The 23,342-nt window shown below is 40.8% G+C and overlaps 1 protein-coding gene across 1 annotated transcript; it reads left to right on the forward strand.

Moving 5' to 3' along the window:
• Positions 1–1,155: 1,155 nt before the first annotated feature.
• Positions 1,156–15,369, forward strand: LOC126469522 (UDP-glucuronosyltransferase 2A3-like). Its single transcript, XM_050096673.1, has 3 exons — positions 1,156–1,174; positions 6,641–6,860; positions 15,093–15,369. Exons 1-3 carry the CDS (start codon positions 1,156–1,158, stop codon positions 15,367–15,369), a joined length of 516 nt encoding a protein of 171 aa, XP_049952630.1.
• The last annotated feature ends 7,973 nt before the right edge of the window (positions 15,370–23,342 follow it).

Raw genomic sequence — 23,342 nt, forward strand, 5'->3', positions numbered from 1 at the left:
ATGAATATGTGACTAATAGGACCCAGCATATTATATTCAACAGTGAATATTCCACAGAAATGGATGTGTCCCAATAACGCATATTAGGCCCTCTAACATTCTCAAAACACATAGAAAATTATCACAATAGATCAGTAACACTATAAGATTGTTTACAGACTATGCTGTTGTGTTTAGGAAAGTATTGTTGCTAGACAATTGTAAGGAACTGCAGAAAGACTTGGACAAAGTTTCCACTTGGTGCAATGAATGCCAACTCTCTTTAAATGTAGATAAATGACAGCTAATGCTTATAACAGAGAAATAGAACCTGATAGTATATGACTACATCCAATCAAGACTTTCAATGCACTATGAGCAGTATTGCAATATTCTTCAGTGTGTCATTAAAAAGGCAAAACCCATGCACTGTGCACAAAAAATTCAAAATTTCAATAATAAGGTGAGGGCAGTTTGAACATTATTAGACACTACCCCAATAAACTCTGCAAGACAAATGATAACGAACCCCTAAATGGCTGTAACAATGAGACAGATGATGCAAAATTAAAACAATTGGTTACTTAAATTCTTGCGAGCAATAGCTGACAGACATAAAAAGCACAGGCAATAAGCTTACTTCCAGAGATAATGCATACTAACCACTATACACCAGTTTTGCCAACTCATCTGTTACAGAGGTCACAAGAATCATTACATCACTAAAAAATAGTACTCTTCTGGCTGCAATAATATCTCAACTAAAGTACCAAAATCTTGCCTTATTTGGTAACACCACCCTTGAGTCAAAGAGTATTTTATAAAAGACTGAAGAACACAGTAATAACAACAACATACAGATGTTGAGATAAGCAACTGTTTTCTAATTACAGACTGATCTCACACCTTCATATGTCCTCAAAAATTTTGAGAAAGCAACTTACAGCAGAATACTGAACCAAATTTTTTAATAACAGGTCGGTCTGGCTTTTGTAAAGGCTTCTTTCCTGAGAATGCAATGTATGATTTCACAAACATATTTCTCATAGAGCCAAACAACAAAAATTACCCTGTTACATTTTCTGTGATATTGGTAATGCTTTTGACTGTGTAGATCATAAAATTCTTCTGCAGAAACAAAAATGGTACAGCATTAAAGGTTTTCCCCTTGCATAAATGGGGTCATATGTAAGAGGTGACTGTTGGGAGGGCAGAAGTAGAGGTGGTTCTGTGTCAGGAGATAATCTTCCAATTCACTCCTTGTCAGTTTCTCTCAGAAGAAAGGTGGTGAACTGTTATCACCAGTAAGCACAGTGAAAGAAGATTCAGAATTAGTTGTTTATTTCCTTATGTTACAAGCTGTGTCTTAACCAGCTGTTGACACTGGTTGTCGATGTATTGCATCATAAGCAGCCTCAAGTCCACTCAAAGTAGCCGATGCTGTACACCCATTCCTCATCACCTGCTGCTAGGATGGTTGCCACAAATGGTGGTTTTGGCACTCACCGTATCATGATGCTGCAGCCATGAGAAGGAGGTGCATGTGTTGAATTTAACACATGCTGGTTTGGGAGCTGCTCTGTTCCATACCCCATTCTTGGTCATTCTTCATCATCTGTTGAACCATGATGAGGGTTGTCATGTAGCCATGTAATAAGATGATCCTGGCCTGCTGATTAGGTACGCCCTGGCCCACCCACTGAAGTATCACAAATGCTAGTGTCCTGAACTAGGATGAATAGGAAGAATGCCTATATCCACCCATCTCTGACAGTGGCAGACTGTGGTGTTGAACTCTGCAACTGGTGATTAAGGCAAGGTAACCATCTCTCCCCACAGCAGCTGTTATCCCTCAGTAGCATGCAGGAAATCTAAAGCAGACTTGTGCCAGATGTCACTTTACTGAAATCAGGGAATGGAGTGCAAACATAACAATGCCATCAATCAGTCTGATAAACTGCCTTACAAGTTAAAGTGCTAAGGTTTTTATGCAGCTAAGTAGTGGATAATGTTTACCTGAATCCCTTGTTATGACAACATAGATCTCGCTATTACAAAGGTGCCAGTGGTTCTCACTCAGCCATGCTTGCTTAATGAGTTTGTTGTAGTATAAGACTGGTTTGTAAAAGCTCTTGGCATGCATTGTTGTATTAGCAGCAGCATTTCTTTCAACATGTAATGAAGGTGATGTGATCCTGTCTAGTTGCCCTGCCTTCCACATTTCTGCTGAGGTCCAATGTCTAGCTCACTAGAAGTGCCACACCTGGTGGTGAAATGTTATTCTTCACACCTACCTTGTTTCAATGCTGCCATAACGTAAACAATGTAACTTTTCTCTGGTACTTAGAAAATTTTAATTCTTTGCTGCCTTGTACAAGGTTGCCATGCAACATACCACTCTCCTCTAATAAATTTTATGGCTCCTTGAAAAGGTTTAATTCTACTGATATGAACTGCTGAAATTCATTTTGGTAATTGTAAATTTAAGTTTACAGGTAACTTTACTTTGACCATCTGGTAAGGACCCGAAACTTCTTCAAAAACGTTTTTGGCTTACCCTTCAGAATGTAAGCATTCTCAAGTAAGATTCATTGACCTATTCAATACAATGGTAAATTCCTCTTACTTAACCCCGCACACTCTTGAAGTTCTAGTACTTTTGTGTTGGTCCATTTTACCTTTTTCTAGGCTTCTTTTCTTACTTTTGTTGAATCACATCAAACGGAGATGGCATCTTGTATCCATACAAAACTTTGTAAGGTGATAATCCAGTTCATGTGTGAGTTTTTGACTTGTGGGCACTCACCACAAAATCTAAAAACACATCCCAGTCTAGATGTAGAGAATTCACATAATAGCTTAGCATCTTTGATATATTCCTATGAACTCTTTCCATGTGACCATTTGCCTGTGGGTGGAATGGACTTGCACATAATTTCTTAGCTTTCAGTAAGTGACACAACTGCTTAATGTGATCATACATGAAATTTGTCCCTTGATCCATAATAATCTCTTGCAGTACCCCAAATTTAAGTATCTAATGATATATCATAGCGTGAGTTGCTGTGCTCACTTTCTGTTCTGGTATTGCTATCATTACTAAATACCTAGAGAAGTGTTCAATAATTGTTAATGCATACTTTTTACCTGAGTGACTCCTTGAAATGATCCCAAAACATTGGCTCCTTTCATTTTAAATAAGTAATCAGACTCAGGTATTCTTTCTAATTCTATCTTTTGATGACATAAATCCATATGTTGTGCATGTGGAATACAGTTCTTGACATACTGCTGAAAATCAGCACAATTTGTCCTCCACCAGCACTTTTCTGTTACTCTTCTAGCCATTGTCCTTTTATTTCCTTGACCAGTTAACATATGATCACATACTTGCAGTAATACTTCCGCCCACAAAGCTGCTGGAACTACACCATATGGTCCACACTTGATTGATCTACACAATATCCCATCTTGTATGACAAGCTGTGACTGTTTGCAACATACCTGATACTCACTATCATTTGCTTTTTCTCTCTTCAGACCCTTCAGATCAAATCCAGAGACTTGCAGTATTCCTACAAAGTGTACCAGCATTTCCATGTTTAACACCCAGTTTGTGGATTACATTATATTAAAATTCACTTAGTTTCAAAGCCCATCCTGTAAGATGACGTGAAGGATCTTTTAACCCAAGTAGCCATTTTAAAGTCACATCATCAGTAATCACTTTGAACTTAAGTCCATATAGATACCATCAAAAATAAGAAATATCGTATATTAGTATCAACATCTCCTTTTCAGTAGGAGAATAATTTTGCTCAGCCTTATTAAGCTGACAAGATGCATAAGCAAATGGGCATTCTTCCCCACCACTGATTTGCCCAGAAATGCTCCTAAAGCTGTACAACTTGCATCACACAACAATAAGAAATATTTTGTTAAATATGGAAAATTCAAAACTGGATCTTATGTTAATATATCTTTTAAATTTTGAAATGCTGTCTGATACTCAAATGCCCAGCCAAACACAACATGTTTTCACAGTAGCTTTTTAGTGGTTGTGTCACTTCAGAAAACCCCTTCATGAATGTTCTGTGGTAATTTGTTAAATCCAAGGAAAGATTGTAATTGTTTAACTGTCTGAGGGACCAGAAAGCAAGGTACTGCTTATGTAAGGTACAGATCTGTCTTTACTCCCTCTTGGCTAATTATATGCCCCTCATAGTTCACTTGTGATTGTGAAAAGTGACACTTTTCAATACAAAGCATAAGTCAAGCCTTTTCAACCTGCCAAACACCATCTCCAAATGCTGAACATGCCCTTTCAGGCCTTTTTTGAATACAGTTATATCATCTAGATAGACCATGTATCTGTTTGGTTTTAAACCTCCGAGGATTCCATCTAATAAATGTTGAAACATACCTGGCATGTTTTTCAATCCAAAAGGCATCCTATAATGGTGGTAGCGACCCGAAGGTGTGGTAAATCCTGTTTTATGTCTGTCGACAGTATGTACCTCAATTTGATGATATTAACTTCTTAAATCTAGAATTGGAAAGAACATTCACTAACCTAAATTTTCCAACATTAATATTAGGGACCAGGTATACATCTGTTACTGTTTTTTCATTTATGAATCTATAGTCACAGCAAAACCAGTATTTCTTTGTTCCATCTCATGACATTTTTAATACAATTACTATACTCACAAACCATGGATATCACCATGTTCTATTATCCTGTCTGATAACAGCTGACCCACAGATTGCTCTACTAAAGGTCGTAAATGCTTAGGTACCGAACACTGTCTCTAAACATTGGTAAATGATTGCCTGTTAGTATTATATGCTGTATGGCTGGTGTAGCAGGTAACATTCCTTGTGGATTGCACAAATCCTTATATCATTATAACACTAATTCCATTAATGATCTATCTTTACCCTTAAGATGCTTCACTTTTTCTCACAATGCAGATTTATTGACCATTCGCTCTAGTCTACCTTGTATCCTATAATCCTCTATATTCTTCCTCTTCCATAACCTCTAACATGGCTATCAGTAATCCCTTTGGAAGACTAACTTCATCTTCCCCAAAATTATCCAAGCTTATTGGCACCATAATCTGACCCTTAGTATTCCTTGTACACATTATACACCTACGTATGAAACAATGTTGTTCATTTAGCTGAATAAGTATCATTTTTGAACGAGAGGTCAGAATATGGGATTCGACAGAGAGGCTGGTAATAAATAAAGAGACGAAACTAGTGGCAGCATTCTAAAGTTTAATGAGGTATATGAGTGATTAAGTATGTATTTTTATTTGTTTATTTATGATTGCTCGATGCAGCTGTACTAGCCGCATCTGTAAACACTTTGTTTATATTAATTGGCCAAAGCATTGCCAAAATATTTGCTTTTGAACCTTCATAAATTTACAATTTTTAAGAGAACAATAACTTTTATACTATTATATATTTTCGCGGTGCTTCTAGATAATTTAGCTTTACATATTTTTCTGTCCATGAGTGTCAACTCACACCTCCGTGTCACTCTTACTTCTGTTTTTATCAATTTTTCTCTGGAATATAAATTCCTCCAAGCACGAAAACATGCTCATACATGCCCCTGCCAAGCGCTTGGGTTTTTCCATGGTTGCATAAATTCTAGCCGCTTGCCACGGCTCTGTAGCAACCACCAGCCACATCCTTTGCAGCAGGAAATTGCCACTCTAATCTCCCGCCACAGCTTGTATGCTCACAGAGAGCAAGTACTAGGACTGTTAACTTTTAAAAATTTGTTACTTTTGAATAAAAATTATTAATTGCTTAATTAATTAATTATACAGTATCATATACTATATTGCTGATATTATAAAGAAAATTGGAAACTAGTTTTTGTGTTTTGACAAGTCTCCTGTGCATTAAGTCAATGGCTTGAAACTGTATGTTAAGAGACAATAAACTTCTATTCCATTCTATTCTATTCCATTCTACTCTGGTCTAAGTCTTTTGAAAATTGTGAGAAATCTTTCCCTAGAAACATTTGAATTGAATAATAAAAATTATTATTGTTGGTATTCAATATTGCACAATCAGTACAATCCCTAGAATTGCACAATTTTAGGCCATGGTACAGATCACTCTTCTGAGTGTGTCAGAAAAGAATATTTGTTGCCTGTTACCAGTTTGACCCAATATACAGTCATATAGGAATGTTTCATTTCCACTGTTATCTCTTCTTGGCACCATTACTCAAGAACTATCAGCTAGTTTAATATTTCAGGTGTTCTTAGCAGAACTGTTGTTATTAACCTGGTCAGAAGCCCAAGCCTGTCCAATACTCCAGTACAGGTCCTTCTTGTCCTCAATACTGTAACAAATAATAATAGTATTCGTCTATCATGTTACAGGCAGTAGTAAAAGTATTACAGTTTAGTGTGCAGACAGTGCTACAGGCTGCTACTGTTTTAATGAATTCAGAAGAGCTTCACTCCCTTTTCTTCATGACATGTTAACTGGCCAAGCCTAAGACATGAAATATCAGTAACTTTCTGCTCATATTCTGTTACCTTTGACTTCCCCTAACAGTATAATACTCTGAGGTCTGGCTAAATAGCTAAATCTGTTTAATACTAAAATACAGTTTATTTGTTCACAGCTCACCCTAATGTGCGTGTGTTTGTGACGCAAGGAGGACTACAGAGCATGAATGAAGCAGCATACTTTGGTGTGCCCACAGTAGGTATCCCTTTCCTTGGTGACCAGCCCCTCAATGTTGCTAAGATGGCTGCTTCAGGCATAGGCATACGTCTTGATGTCAAATATCTCACAAAGGAATCACTGATACATGCAGTCAAGACTGTTTTGGAAGAGTCTAGGTATGTATGAGGTATCTTGTATGCACTGATCACTCTAATTATTAACAAATACTTCTCTTTCTTTCTGTGTTTTCATTCAATAGGATCATTTGCAACAACCTTTTTTCATGATTAGTTTTAAACTTTCCTCTTCATTTCATCCCCATGAGTACCATGAGCATAATCAATAATTCATCTTGTAGAGTGAAAGTATTTTTCTTATCCTCTCTTACTGCACTGCCAATCACAAGGCCAGTTCAAAGCAAGCATACTTTGTGATCATTACTGTTTTATTCCTCTCTCTTTCTTTATTTTCTTGTAGATACTATTATTATATTTCTATTGGTTTACTTGACTTAGTGTAATGGAGGTTTCCCATTGTAAATCATGTTTTCCATACTTTGTTGCTGCTGTTGTTATTATTATTGTAGTTGTAGTCTTCAGACAAAAGACTGGTTTGATGCAACTCTCCACGCTACTCTATTCTGTGAACGCCTCTTCATAACTGAGTAACTACTGCAACCTGCATTAATTTGAATCTTGTTATTGTATTAATCCCTTGGTTTCCCTCCACAATTCTTAACCATCACATTTCCCTCCATTGTATCTCAGGATGTATCGTATCAACTAACCACCCCTTTTAATCAAGTTGTGCCATAGATTTCTTTTTTCCATAGTTTTATTCAATACCCCCTTTCTTTAGTTACAGGTGCTTGATCTACCCATCTAACCCACAGCATTCTTCTGTGGCATCACATTGAAAACTTCTATTCTCTTCTTATCTGAACCACTAATCATCCACTTTTCAGTTCTGTACAGTAGTGCATTCTGATATATTAACATATTTCTCTTTTTCAGATGTGCTTTTTTTGGAATTGGCAGTTGCCATTTCACATCCACTGTACTGTGGCAAACATCAGTTTTTTTTTGTGGCCCAGACAGGAAACTCATCTATTGCTTTTAGTGTCTCATTTCCTAATCTAATTCTCTCAGTATTGCCTGAATTAATTCGACCACATTCCATTACCTTTGTTTTTATTTTGTGGCGTTCATCTTATTTTTCTTTTCAAGATATTTACATTTCAAAACTATACTGAAATTTTCTTACCATCCATCATTCAATTGCCTGGTATCTTTCATATTAAGCATTTCCAAAAACTTGGTTTACTCCTTATGATGTCTATCAAAATCATTCAGCATCCACAATATTCAAAATTATGTATCTACAAGTAGGATTAAATAAGACAGGAGATTTACTTACCTGATGTAATTTATTCTCTGTTCTGAAACTGACAGAACATCAAGTTCCTTTCTACAAATGCTCCATGGGGGCTTCCTCTTGTTACACATTAGATATATCATGTGTCAGAGACAGCAAAGGATCTAAAAGAGCAGTCGAATGGACTGGACAGTGTCTTGAAAGGAGGATATAAGACGAACATTAACAAAAACAAAATGAGGATAATCGACTGTAGTCGCATGAAATCAGGTGATGCTGAGGGAATTAGATTAGGAAATAGAAAACACTTAAAGTAGTAGATGAGTTTTGCTATTTGGGGAGCAAAATAACTGAGGATGGTCGAAGTAGAGGAGGTATAAAATGTAGACTGGCTGTGGCAAGGAAAGCATTTCTGAAGAAGAGAAATTTGTTAACATCGAGTATAGATTTAAATGTCAGGAAGTCCTTTCTGAAAGTATTTGTATTGAGTGTAGCCATGTATGGAAATGAAACATGGATGATAAATAGTTTAGACAAGAAGAGAATAGAAGCTTTCAAAATGTGGTGCTACAGAAAAATGCTCAAGATTAGATGGGTAGATCATGTAACTAATGAGTAGGTACTGAATAGAATTGGAGAGAAGAGGAATTTGTGGCACAACTTTACTATAAGAAGAGATCGGTTGGTAGGACACATTCATCAAAGGATCACCAATTTAGTATTGGAGGGAAGCTTGGAGGGTAAAAATTGCAGAGGGAGACCAGGGGATGAATACACTAAGCAGATTAAGAAGGATGTAGGTTGCAGTAGTACTCAGAGATGAAGAACCTTGCACAGGATAGGGTAGCATGGAGAGCTGCATCAAACCAGTCTCAGGACTGAAGACCATAACAACAACAACAACAACAACAACAACAACAACAACAACATTTCTCTCCAGATGTGCAAGAGCCTGCTGCCTGTGGGTGACATTGACCTTTCTATCGAGGGGTGCAAAAACTGTTTCCACAAACTGATCATACCATGCTTTCATAGTCCTTACCCAAGGCAGAGCTTCATGATACTCCATTTTGAAGCATCTTCTTACCAGTATACATCTCCATTGTTAGTGCAATCATGCATTGTTTCCAAATAAGAGGAAATGGCATGACATCTGGAAGCATACGATAAAAAGCTGAGAACACAATGCAAGGTCTGAAGAGCTCTGAGATAACAATCAGTCCATGGTTTCAAAATTATATACTGTTACTTATAAGTAACTAATTTAGAATAATGCTGTATATTGATGCAACAGCGAGTGTCACCATAAATAAAATCTTTTTGAGAGTAATGCTGCATCAAGCCATGAAAATGGAATAAAATAAATAGTTTTAGGGCCCTAAAGAAGACCACTGAAAGTTGATCAAATGGTTGTTTTAATTTTACTTTATTTCATTCTTATAGTATGCAGTGGTATTATACCCAAAAGGATTATATTAAACTTAACACTGGTCATGAAAGCCTATAACTTATCTGGCCACATCTGTAAGGTAGTACTCTAAGAAAGATGGTTAAACCGCTATCTGACCTCTCCTCTTTTGAGCATGTAATTACACCAAAATATCTTTGTTTCATACTGGCACCCAAAAAGCAAGAATTATCCACAACTGTGCCATCCATGGATTACTGAAACAAATAATCTGTTAATTTTGCACCATTCAAGATTTTTTAACAACACAATGGAAAGCATATGAAGGTGACATTCAGATTATGAGCAACTGAATGTGACAACAGGAGAACTAGCACTTCAGTTGACTAAGGGAAGTAGCCCAGTAGAAAGATGCTAGACTTGGGTTTAGGAGGACAGCAGTTTGAATCTCTGTATGGAAATCCCAATTTAAGTTTTACGTAAGGCTAATGTAAGAATGGTTCCTTTCAGAAGGATGCAGAAGGGACACAGTGGGTCAGAATTTTGCAGGCAATGTGATTTTCCATGAGCTATGGCATTTGTATATATCTAGTGAGTGGCAAGTCCTTAAGAGACAGGTGAAAACATATAAACATACAGCCTTGAGATACAGTCATTTTGGATCAATGATTGTCAGTAGGAGACATTGCTTCTGGTAACAAGTGCAAAATTCTCTATTTGTTGCCAATCATCTGCAGTGTAATACAAGCAACAGCCTTCTGTATGTTCCCTCCATGCTTTTCATTACTTCTCAGATGCTCTCTGAATAGAGCAGTTATGCCTTAGAAGGGTTCATGGATTGCCACATGACATATGAATTGAGACACCATGTATATGGTAATCAGAGCTGTTTCAATGTTCAGAAGACCACTGAAAGCTGGTTAAACAGTGACTCGTATGTCACTTTAGTTCACAGTGTGATGCAGCATCATACCGAAAAGTATTTCACTCAAGTAATTGAGCAAGCTGAGGTGCTGGTAAAAACACTGATCTTACATCTGGTCAGCTATATTTGGGTTTCCCATAGTTTTTCTAATGCAATCTGGATGAATGTTAGGATGTTTCCTGTGAAAAGACCACAACAAGTTTCCCACATCAATCACTCTTAACAGAACATTAAACTTTAATCTTTTGCATTTATTTCTGAAATTCTCTTTGTTTTTGTCCATCACTTTAATGCTTCATTTCTAATTCGGATGTATGCTATACTCCTTTAGCCAAAAACTCTGAATCTTTAAGAAATTTTCAATAAAATTTGATGACTTCTCAGTATTTATATAGAGAAAAGGTGGCCATAACTTCATTGCTGGTTGAACTGTTTGTTAGGTAAAAGCAACAAATTTTCATTTATTTGGAAATGTATGTAACTTGTTTGCAACCATGTGCCTTGGTTACAATGAGTAAGATATTTACAGCAGTGTTGATAAATCAGTAGCATTTAGAAAGATCAACTACTAAATTAATGTCTTAAACATAAAATTTAATGTCTTTGAATTGTACTATTGGGTAGTTTCTTAGAGGGTCATCATCAAACACTACCCATCCTCTCCTGCCTGACCAAATAGCTGTTCTTAGAATATAAGTATATGTTTCAGTGAGGATACGAAATATGGTGAGATATTTGTATTTAGTTCTTTGTTTCCATTAAATGAAGAGGCCAGGATACATAATTCTCAATAGCATACATTTCGGTTGACAGAACAACAAATGATGTGCTGAGTTACATGCTGGTAGACAATAAAGTCTAAGGACAAAGGAACAAGGAAGAAAGTTCTAAAGCATGTATATTACATTGTTCATACATAAGTTTACCTAGAACCACAAATAAAACAGGGACTCATTGATTATTTCATGGGTACAGGTGACAGAAACCATGAAAAATTCTATGAAAAGCATGTTACTTGCAATACCATCTAAAAACCCATTTTGTATATCAGATCAACATCTACCGGACACAATGGCATCACAGCCCAAATTACGAAGCTTTCATTGAATCAGTACTGCCCACTGTAACAGATATCTACAACCACTTCTTAACTGCAAGCATTTTCCCTGAGGACTGGAACAGGGACTAGTTACACCACTATCCATAAAGAACATTGACACAGCACCCCCTGATTATTGATCTAATTACATTCTTTTTGCACTGTCCAAGGTCTTAAAATATATAGTCTATGACTAGCTAACACATTACCTAACTATGAACACACTACCAGATGAATACCAATCAGCTTTCAGTTAGCATTGCAGCACAACATGTGCCTTAATAAAGATAAGAGATGACTTGGATCTTGCCAAGGATGCAAAAGAGGTGACTATCATGTGTTTCTTAATTTCACAAAGCCTTTGACACTGTCAACTTCAACATTTTATGTGCCAAACTTAGCAGCCTAAATTGCTCACCAAGTGCAGTGCAATGATTTTGCTCATTCCTGACGTCTGACCAGCAGAGTGTCATGTCTGTCACTATAAAGTCACAGTGGAGGCAGGTACTGTCAGGTGTCCCCCAGGGTTTGGTATTAGGTTCTATATCCTTTTCATTGAACGTCAATGACGTTTCATCAGTTTTGCCCCAATGCAAATACCATGTGTACACTGATGATCTTTAGTTGTCTAAGTGAAAAACCAATAACCCTGAAGAAAGCTATAGAGAATCTCAATACCAACCCGTGTTCGCCATCAAAATGGGTGCAGGATATAGGGTTCAAGCTCAACTCGTCCAAAACCCAAGTGGTACTGGTTGGTAAATCTAGGCTCATTAGCCTGAAATATTGGGAATCACGACCATCTTTAACCGTAAATGCAATAAATATCAACTTCTCTCCTTCAGCAAAGAGTATAGGAGTAATAGTACACTGAAGCACCAAAGAAAGTGGTATAGGCATGTGTATTCATACACAGAGATATGTAAACAGGCAGAATACGGCACTGAGGTCGGCAATGCCTATATAAGACAACATGTGTCCAGTGCAGTTGTTAGATCACTTACCGCTGCTACAATGGCAGTTTATCAAGATTTAAGTGAGTTTGAATGTCGTTTTATAGTTGGCGTATGAGCAATGGGACACAGCATCTCCAAGGTAGCAATGAAGTGGGGATTTTTCTGAACGACCATTTCATAAGTGTACTGTGAATATCAATAATCTAATAAAACATCAAATTTATGACATTGCTGGAAAAGTTCCTGCAAGATTGGGACAATGATGACTGAAAAGAATTGTTCAATCTGACAGAAGTGCAACCCTTCTGCAAACTGCTGCAGATTTTAATGCTGGGCCATCAACAAGTGTCAGTGTGTGAACCCTTCAACAAAACATCATTGAATGCTCTTTTGGAGCTGAAGGTCCACTTCTGTACCCTTAATGGCTGCATGATACAAAGCTTTACACCTTGCCTGGGCTCGTCAACACCAGCTTTGAGTTGTTGATGATTGGAAACATGTTGCCTGGTCGGACAAGTCTTGTTTCAAATTGTATTGACTGGATGGACATGTACAGGTATGGAGAAAACCTCCTGAATCCTTGGACCCCTTATGTCAGCCATGTCAGCAGAGGACTGCTCAAGCTGGTGGAGGCTCTGTAATTTGTGGGGCATGTGCACTTGGAGTGATATGGGACTCCTGATACATCTAGATATGACTCTGACAGGTGACACATATGTAAGCATCCTGTCTGATCACCTGCATCAATTCATGTCCATTGTGCATTCCTACAGACTTGGACAATTCAAGCAGGACAATGCAACACCCCACACATCCAGAATTGCTAGAGAGTGGCTCCATGAATACTCTTCAGAGTTTAAACACTTCAGCTGACCACAAAGCTTCCCTGATGTGAATATTATTGAGCATATCTGGGATGACTTACAATGTACGTTGAGAAAAGATCTCCACCCCCTCGTACTCTTACGCATTTATGGACAGCCCTGCAGGATTCATGGTGTCTATTTCCTCCAGCACTACTTCAGACATTGTTGAGTCCATGTCACATCATGTTGTGGTACTTCTGCATGCTCACATGGGCCCAACATGTTATTAGGCAGATATACCAGTTTCTTTGGCTCTTCAGTGTAGACAAAAATCTAAATTGGATCAAGCACCTAACTGCAGTGTGCAAGAAGGCATCAGTGTCACTCCATGCGCTACAAAAATATAAGAAGCTCTTCCCTCCTGACCTGAAAAGAAAATTGTACGAACACTCATATTTACAATCATTGATTACAGTGATGTTATCCTGCAAGACCTTCCTTAGGAAAACTCATGGCACCTGGATTATGAGTGCCTGTGTTTGTTATATCTGTGGTGTTTGACTCTTTGACCACATTTCGCCAATATATGCACAGCTATTTGGCTGTGTGCAGAGATTTCTGTACCCTCTATCTTCTCAACTGTCTTATGCACATACACTATCCCCCGTATCTCTCCTCTTGTCTGAACAACGTGACAGAAACATGGGAGAAACACACAGTCCCATCAGAGTAAAATCCTTTCTGTCCCACTCCATCATTCCAAAATTTTCTTGAAATCCTTTTCAGTAGCAGGAATGTGACTCTGGAATAACCTTCAGCAGTATATTAGAGAACTGAATAACAACCCTAGCTTCAGAAGACAGTTAATAACATACTTACTAAGGCAACAATAATGATTACCTTGCCTCTGTATGCACTCATTACCCTTGTACATTCTTCTTTCCAGTCAGATCTTCCTCATTTCCCAGTATACTTAACTGGTGCAATCTCCTTAAATTTCCTTTCCCCAGGACTTGCTATACAAGAAAACATCTTTTTTGTACACTTATACATTCTTTTTCTATCTGCCAGTATCATTATTATTATTCTAATTATTATTATTTCTATTACTATAATTATCATCATCATCATTATCATAACCATCACCACCACCACCATTATTAGCGGTATCAGTAATACAAGTACTGCAATATTAACTGATCAAAGTCAGTATACTTACTTACTTTGTCGCTATAGACATTAAAATAATTTTGAAAGTATTTGTCATATTAAATCATTATTTCTTAAAGTACTATAGGTGTGAAATGCTAGTCTGATGTGACAGAGGGGTTCATGGCCCTAATCAGATCACGTTAAATATGCAAAATAAGATAAGTAAGTAACTTGGAAGCAACACTGGGTGTTAATTTTAGCTTCTCGTTACAAACCCAATAGTTGAGTTGACATAAGATGATCCCTGACACCTAGCTGGACAGTTGTGAGCTTTCAACTGTGAAGTGCAAATGGTTGCAGATGGAAACAGTAGCCATTTATAGAAATGTGACAAAACTGAGGCATTGTCATAGAGACATTTACAAAATGGCTTTATGTGATTAATTGAGGTGGGCAAATGAAGCTGCTGCACCCAGCCCACTGCAGCTCTCAGGGATCAACTTACACCAACTCAGTTATGGAGTATTGCTGCCCTTATAATTCCAATAAATAATGTGCCATATTTCAGTCTAAAGATTTGCTGATGAGTAAATAATGTTCGCTGAATTATACAAACAATGTTCTTGCAAGGACAATAAAAATCTAAGCGTTTGTCCTATAAGAGTAAAACAGTTCTCCCTATGCACAGCTACAAGGAAAACATGCAGCAGTTGTCTGTCATCTATCGTGAGCACCAAGCGCCATCACTGGATCGAGCAATATGGTGGTTGGAGTACGTGCTCCGCCACAACGGGACACGTCACATGCGCAGCCCATCACTTGACTTCAACTTCTGGCAGCTGTGGCTTATTGATGTGCTGTGTGTAATTGCTGCTATTGCATCAGTCATCTTTTTCTTTTTATATGCTAGGTTACGTAAGCTGGCAGCAATGATTACATCGATAAAGAAATTAAAAAGTCATTAATGTGTACACACTTAAATAAACAAGTTCCTATTTATCTACCAAATGTACCTGTATTTCCACTATTTATGTGTAATATTTGTAGTTATAAACTACATCCTGTAAAACTGTTACTTAAAAATATTATTACTGTTGTAATAAAGTATTTCATATTATTTTTTGTTCACTGTACTTCAGTATCATTCCAGTAAAAGATTTCTTCACCTATCTCCAGTTATTCTTAAAACAGACTATAACATCTGGAAAGTGCACCATCAAAAGAATGGAAGCTCACTCATCCTCACTGTCCCTCCACCCATTTTAGCCTTGCCCCCCTCCCAGTATACACATTCAACCCATATATTGCAGACATAACCTCTTCCTCCCTCCCAGCTCTCTGCTCATCTTATTCAGCTCTGTATGTCCATCTACTCCTACCTACTCTCTCTCTCTCTCCATCTCCTCTGACCCTCTCTCCAACCACATTGATCCCTCATCCATCTGCCTATATCCTTCTCACCTTCCTCTGTCCATATCCTCCTAGTCCTCTTCCTTTTCCACCTGCCCATCAACCCTTTGCCTCTTGGATCTGCCTCCTGCATTTTCCCCTCTCAATGTACATCTCCATCTCCTCCTCCCTCTGTCCATCGCCACCACACCCCGTCTGTCCATCTCCTCCTCCCCCTTTTCTCTGTCTATCTCATATTATCCCTATCTCATTATCCATCTCGTCAAACATACCTCTCTGCACACGTGCACATCTACACATGCAGCCCTTGAAAAGGAGGTCGATAAAGCAGGCCTATATGATACTCCCATAACATGCCACTCGTGCAGGGCAGCCTACGTGTTGGGGACTTAAAACTGTTTCTTGTACCTGATGTGTAGGCTTCACTGCAAAGCAGGGTGTTAAGGTAGGCTGATACTACTTAAAGACAATCCACATGTTGTACAGGGCAGCCTATATGCCTGCACGCCAGGGACTGGAAAAAATACATTTTTGCCTGTAGCTCCATTTGTCTTGGAACTACGAGGTTATGAGCCCCACAGTGCTAATACTCTGTGCACCTCATTCTCTCTCCCCTATCTGTCCACTGCCTCCTCCTCATCTTCCTTTTCCACTGTCCCATTATCTCTCTAGGCGTTTTGCCTGCCCTTTACCCCTCTACACTTTTCCATCTGCCTCTTGCATCTCCTCCTCAACCCCTCTCTCTGTCCATCTCCTTCTCCCCCTCTCTGAGTCCATCCCTAGCTCACCCAACTATTGTCCATCTCCTCTGTCCCTCTCTCTGTCCATCTCATCCTCTACCACATCTCCTCCATCCCCTCTCTCTCTGTCAATCTCTTCCTCCACATCCCTCTCTGTATTTACATCCCTTCCTGCCCACTCTCTCCCTACCTGTGCCCTTCTGCCCCCCTCTCTCCCTCTCCCCTCTTGCTCCCTCCCACTCTTCAACTCCTCCCATATCCTTCTCAATCTTCCCCCAAGTTCATCTGCACATGTAGCCCCTGCAAAGAGGCTGATAAAGTAGGCTGGCACCACTCCCACTACTAATGAGTAGACTGCCCTGCAAAGCAGGTCAATAATGTTCCCACAAAACATACCTGTTGTGCAGAGCAGTCTGTACAGCAGCAGCTTAAAAACACACATCTGTATCTCCATAAATATTAGAGCTAGAGAATTATAAACTTCCCTTTGTTTGTCCTCTCAGGGAAAGGAGTGTGTGTGTGTGTGTGTGTGTGTGTGTGTGTGTGTGTGTGTGTGTGTGTGTACACACATTCCCTCCTGCCCCCTCCCCCTCTCCCTACCCATTCACTCCTGACTCGTCCACCTCTCCCTCTCCCCCCCTCACCTTATAAAGTAGGCTGGTACTAGTCACACACTGAGGGCTTGGAAACACTTATTTTCCCATGATTCTTAGGCTGCCTGGCAAAGCAGATCGATACTGCTGCATCACATCACTCCTGTTGTGCAGGGCAGTTGATATGGCAGGGGCTTAAAAAACATCGTGTGTCTGTATCTCCGTAAATATTAGTGTGTTATGCCCATGTGTTGGTCATCTCTAGGCAATTATTTTGTGTGCCAAATTTGAACCTCTTCAGTCTGGGGGCTGGGGAGAGTTCCCAGACATACATACATATTCTCTGCTTTATATATGTTTCACACTAACCTTTTTTCCATGACTTCATGTTCACAGTGTACATGTTTGGTGCATGTACTGCACACACTTCCTCCTCCCACTCTATCTGTCCACGTTGTCCCCAACCCTGTTGCTGATCCATCTCAATCTCCTCCTCGTACTGCCCCTCTGGCTGTATCTTTCTCCCCAGCTCTTTGCCCACCTCCTCCTCCTCCTCCCATGTCCGTCCATCTCCAGCTGTTCCCTCTCTCTGCCCATTTTCTCCTGCCTCCTGTCTCCCAGTCCATTCCCTCCTGCACGCTCATCCATATGTAGCCCCAGCAAAGGAGATAGATAAAGCAGGGTGATACTAATCCAACACAACAGGCCTGTTGTGCTTGGCAGTTTCCACTTCAGAAACTGGAAAATGGTTTCTTACCCCTGACGTGTAGGCTGCCCTGTAACACAGGTTGATAAGGCAGGTGTACATGGGGAATCTCTCCTAAGAGTTGTCAATTGCATTTCCTCTGGCATCTTGACAGATATTTATGATTTCTTTTTTCAACATTTAGCTGGAGACTGCCCACACAAATACAGCTCTCACATATTTCCTAATCAGCTTCAATGGAAAGTGTTGGCTGGTTCCAGTTACAAACAAAATGATTTTTAAAGTGGAATTTTATCTGTCCATTAGACAATGTTGTCCAGAGTTGTCTAGTGCAATATTTCTTTTATCAACTGTAAAATATGAAGAATAAGGAGTACTCCAGCAGTAGCACACAGCCCTGGTTGACTGATATAATCACACAGAAGTGCTGCTCATGCACTGCTGGAGTACTATTTTTCATGTTTTACTGGTTGGTTGGTTGGTTTGGGGTATAAAGGGACCAAACTACAGGCACATCAGTCCCTTTTTCCTGCTGCAAGCAAGGCTCAAGGTACAAAAACACCCACAGTACATTTGAGAAAGTAAAAGGGGGAAAAGGAATTGACAACCACACCTAAAAAGAAAACAAATGGAACGAACAAAAAATGGGGAAAACATAATACACCACAAGGAAAAGTAGAAGAAGGTATTAAAACCATAGAGCAGATAGTCTGAGCTGGCTGATCACAATAATAAAAGAGGATGAGCGAGCCGCTCTGCAACACATTAAAACGTCCACCCCAAAAAGACAAGGCGAGATGAACACATGTAGGGAAAAGAAAACCACTAAGACAAACAAGTGCAAAGAAAGTGCAACAAAGTTAAAATGGAGGGAGAGTGGTGGCCTCGGAGAGAAGGCTAAATGTCCACCCTTAGATGGTACGATAAAACCCCCCCTCATGAATAAAATGTAAAACTAAATCTGATGTTGAGGCATTGTCACCCAACATCAAAGGTAGGATGCTAGGAAGGTTAAAAGTCCACCACAGAGGGGCTAAAAGTGGGCAGTCCAGCAAGATGTGGACAACAGTCATAGGTGAGTCACAGTGACAGAGGAGATAGCCATGTGTTAGCCACATATGGCCAATGCGGAGTCAGCACAGAGTCCTGAGAGAGGACCGCATGGAGGACTTCCACATGTTCGTAGTCTCCTTAATAGCATGCAGTATTGAGATTATGCCATTCTGTCTCCAAAAGCTGAAAAACCTAGCGGTGTAATAATGATCGCAGGTCAGTTACGGGGATGCCAATCTCCAGAAGTGGTTTCTGTGTAGCATGTTTGGCAAGCCTGTTGGCAAGTTCATTTCCAGGGATTCCGACATGGCCTGGGGTCCAAACAAAGACCATGGAATGACTGGACCATCCCAAGGCATAGATGGACTCCTGGATGGTCACTGTCAAAGGATGGCACGGGTAGCACTGGTCGATAGCTTGTAGGCTGCTCAAGGAGTCAGTATAGAGAAGAAACGATTTGTTAGGGCATGAATGGATGTGCTCAAGAGCATGAGAAATGGCCACCAGCTCTGCAGTGAAAACACTGTAGCCACCTGGAAAGGAGTGCTGTCCAGCTATGTCCTCTGTGAACATGCGTGAAGCTAACGTGACCATCAGCCATTGAGCCATTGGTGTAAACCACTTCATGGCCCAGTACAAGTCAAGAATCGAGAGGAAGTGACAGCGGAGAGCTATGGGGTTAACTGAGTCCTTAGGAACATGTGAAAGATACAGGCAAAGCTTCGGCCTAGGTGTAAACTGTGGAGGTGTACGTGAATGGACTTCGAGTTGGTAAAGGCAAGGACTCCACTTCAGACAGAAGAGATTGGATGCAAACCGCAATAGTAAGCCCTAACCTGGGCCTCCGATACGGGAGATGAATGACCATGAGTGGGAAAAGAAGGCAGTAATTCAGATGCTCAGGAGAATTATGAAAGTGAGAAATGTAACTGGTGAGCAGTTGTGCATGCCTAACCTTCAATGGAGGGACTCTGGCCTTCACCAGAACGCTGGTCACCGGACTTACCCTATAAGCTCCCGTTGCCAGTCGAACACCACAGTGGTGCACTGAGTCGAGTAAACGCAATGCTGAGGGCACCACTGAACCATAGACCAGACTCCTATAATTAAGGCAGGATTGAACAAGGGATCTGTAGAGCTGCAACAGCATGGAGCGATCTGCAGCCCAGTTGGTGTTGCTCAGGTAGCAGAGGGCATTGAAGTGCTGTCAGCGCTTCCGCTTCAACTGACATAGATGAGGAAGCCACATCAATTGTGCATCAAAAACCAGTCCTAAGAATCAATATGTCTCCACTATAGTAAGTGGATCATCATTAAGGTAAATTTCTGGTTCCAGATGAACAGTACAATGCTGACACAAGTGCATTACACACGACTTCACATTGAAAGCTGGAAGCTGTGTGCTAGAGCCCATGACTGCACCTTGTGAATGGCTCCCTGTAGGCGCCGCTCAGCAACACCAGTACTAGTGCAGCCGTACAAAATTCAGATGTCATCTGCATAAAGAGAAGGTGAGACAGATGGCTCAACAGCTGCTACTAGACCATTAATGGCCACTAAAAATAGAGATACACTCAATACAGAACTCTGCGGGAACCCATTTTCCTGGATATGTGGGGAACTATGGGAGGCACCAACTTGGACATGAAAAGTACAGAGCGATAGGAAATTTTGGACAAAAATCAGTAGCGGGCCCTGGGGACCCTACTCATATAATGTGGCAAGGATATGATGTCACCAGGCTGTGTTGTAAGCTTTTCATAAATCAAAAAAGATGACTACCAGGTGTTGGTATTTGGCAAAGGCTGTTCGGATGGCAGACTCGAGGGAAACCAGATTATCAGAGGTAGTGCGTCCCTGGCGGAAACCACTGAGGCATGGAGCCAGTAGGCCACATGACTCCAGGACCCAACACAACCGCCAACTTACCATACATTCTAACAGCTTACAAAGAACGTTGGTGAGGCTGATGGGCCAATAGCTATCCACATCAAGGGGGTATCTGCCAGGTTTGAGTACTGGAATGATGGTGCTCTCTCACCATTGGGATGGAAAGACACCATCGCATCAGATCTGGTTAAAGGTGATGAGGAGATGTTGCTTGTAGTCGGATGAGAGATGTTTGATCATCTGACTGTGGATCCAATCTGGCCCAGGAGCTGTGTCGGGGCAAAGTGCAAGGACGCTGAGGAGCTCCCACTATATAAATGGAGCATTATAAGGTTCACTGTGACATTCAGTGAATGAGAGGGCTTTCCTTTCAATCCGCCGTTTGAGGGTGCGAAATACTGGGGGATAATTCTCCGAAATGGAGGCTCGAGCATAGTGCTCAGCAAAGTGCTCAGCAATTGTGTTTGCATTGGTAGATAACACACCATTGATATTAATGCCAGTGACATCGGTTGGGGTCTTGTACTCACAAACACATCTGATCTTCGTCCAGACTTGGGAAGGTGATGTATCTGTTTCTGACTTTTTATAAGCTGGCAAATGCAGGCATGAAGCTATTTAAAAACTAGTAGAAGCTCTAGGAAGTCTGCCACTTATGTTGCTGTAGAGCTCGCTGATGCTCTTTAATGACCTCAGCGATTTCTGGCGACCACCAAGGTACTGATGTTCGCGAGGGGGACCCTAATGAACAAGGGATTCTGTTTTCCACTGCAGAAACAATCGTTCTAGCGACCCACTCAACTACCATATTGATGGTACCATCTGGGGAAGATTCAATGGTGACAGCAGAGGTGTTAGCTTCCCAGTCTGCCTTGTTTGAAGACTATCTTGGTAGATGTCCATGGGAATGGTGCTGGGTGAGTGACAGGAAGATAGGAAAGTGGTCACTACCACAAAAGTCATTGTGGGCTCCCCAGTGGACAGATGGGTGAACTCCTGGGTTGCAGAGGGATAAAACAGTTGTCGATTAAGTGCCACACTGAAATGTTTGGGAGCACTAGTATTTAAGAGGCAGAAGTTGAGTTGTGACAGGAAAGTTTTAACATCTCTACCTTGGACAGCAAGCATGGTGCCACCCCACATAGGGTTATCGGCATTAAAACCTCCCAAAAGTAGGAAAGGTTTAGGGAGTTGATGAATCAGTGCACCCAATGTGTTCAGGGGTATTGCAGCGTCTGGAGGAAGATATATGTTGCAGACAGTTATTTCCTGCATTCTCCTTATCCTGACAGCCACAGCTTCAAGAGAGTTTTGAAGGGGCACAGGTCCATTGCATACTGAGTTCAGGATATGGACACAAACTCCACCTGACATTCTAACATAGTCACTATGGTTCTTGTAATACCCCCTATAGCTGCAGAGGGCAGGGGTCTGCATTGCCAGGAACAAGGTTTCCTGGAGGGCAATGCAGAAAGCAGGTGCAAAACTTAACAGTTGCCATAGATCAGCCAGGTGGTGGAAAAAACCGGAGAAATCCCACTGGAGAATGACATTATCATGAGGCTGGGAAGGCATGAAGTACTTAGGAGGCAGGTTACACCTCAGGGACACATGCTGTCACCGATTGAGTATTTGTATCCATTTCTGTTGTGGATTAGGCATCAGTGAGATCCAGTTCCTCAGGTGATGCTAAGATTTCCAAGTCATCCTCAGGTGCAGAGTCGGTGGGGAGTGGTGGTGGTGGGGTCACTGAAGGGTCCTATTTCTTAGCAGACTTTTTTGTTTGCTTGCCCTCTCTCTTCTCTTTAGGAGCTTGCTGGGGGGACTTCTTCAAAGTAGCTTCAGGCACAGAGGAAGACTGTGAAGCTCTTCATCCAGCAGCTTTTGGCTCCTTTAGATACTGGTGAGTATCTGCTGTGCCATTAGTGGAGACCATGGGAGAGAGGAGAGAGGGTTGCAAGGGACCCCTTCTGCACAAGAGGAGCCGGAGGAGGCTGTTGCTTCTCTGGCTGGAGGGAGGGGGGGAGGGCAAGGGGGAGGGGGGGGGGAGGGGGGGGGGACTGATGTCCCCTGCATTTGGAGGGGGCATTGCTCCTAAAGCATTGCAGAGTCTTGTACTCCATGATTTTCCACTCCTTTTGGAGTGCAGTGCAGTCTGGTGAGCAGGGGGAGTGTTGCTCTCCACAGTTGATACAAGTGGGAAGAGGCGCACATGGAGTATCTGGAAGCAGAGGACATATTCAGTCTTGATATGTGGCACTGGAAGTGCAGCTGGAAGATGTGCCAAAATTTCCAGCACATAAAGCAGTGCATAGGGGGAGGGACATATGGTTAATGTCACAGCGGTAAACCATCACCTTGACCTTTTCAGGCAATGAATCACCCTCAAAGGTCAAGATGAAGGCACCGGTAGCAACCCTGTTGTCTTTGGGTCCCCTGTAAACATGCCAGATGAAATGAACACCCCGCCATTCTAGATTGACATGGTGCTCATCATCAGACTGCAAGAGGAGGTCATGATGGAATCCCCTAGACCATGTTGAGGA

The sequence above is a fragment of the Schistocerca serialis genome, chromosome 1 (assembly GCF_023864345.2).
Source record: "Schistocerca serialis cubense isolate TAMUIC-IGC-003099 chromosome 1, iqSchSeri2.2, whole genome shotgun sequence".
NCBI lineage: Eukaryota > Metazoa > Arthropoda > Insecta > Orthoptera > Acrididae > Schistocerca > Schistocerca serialis.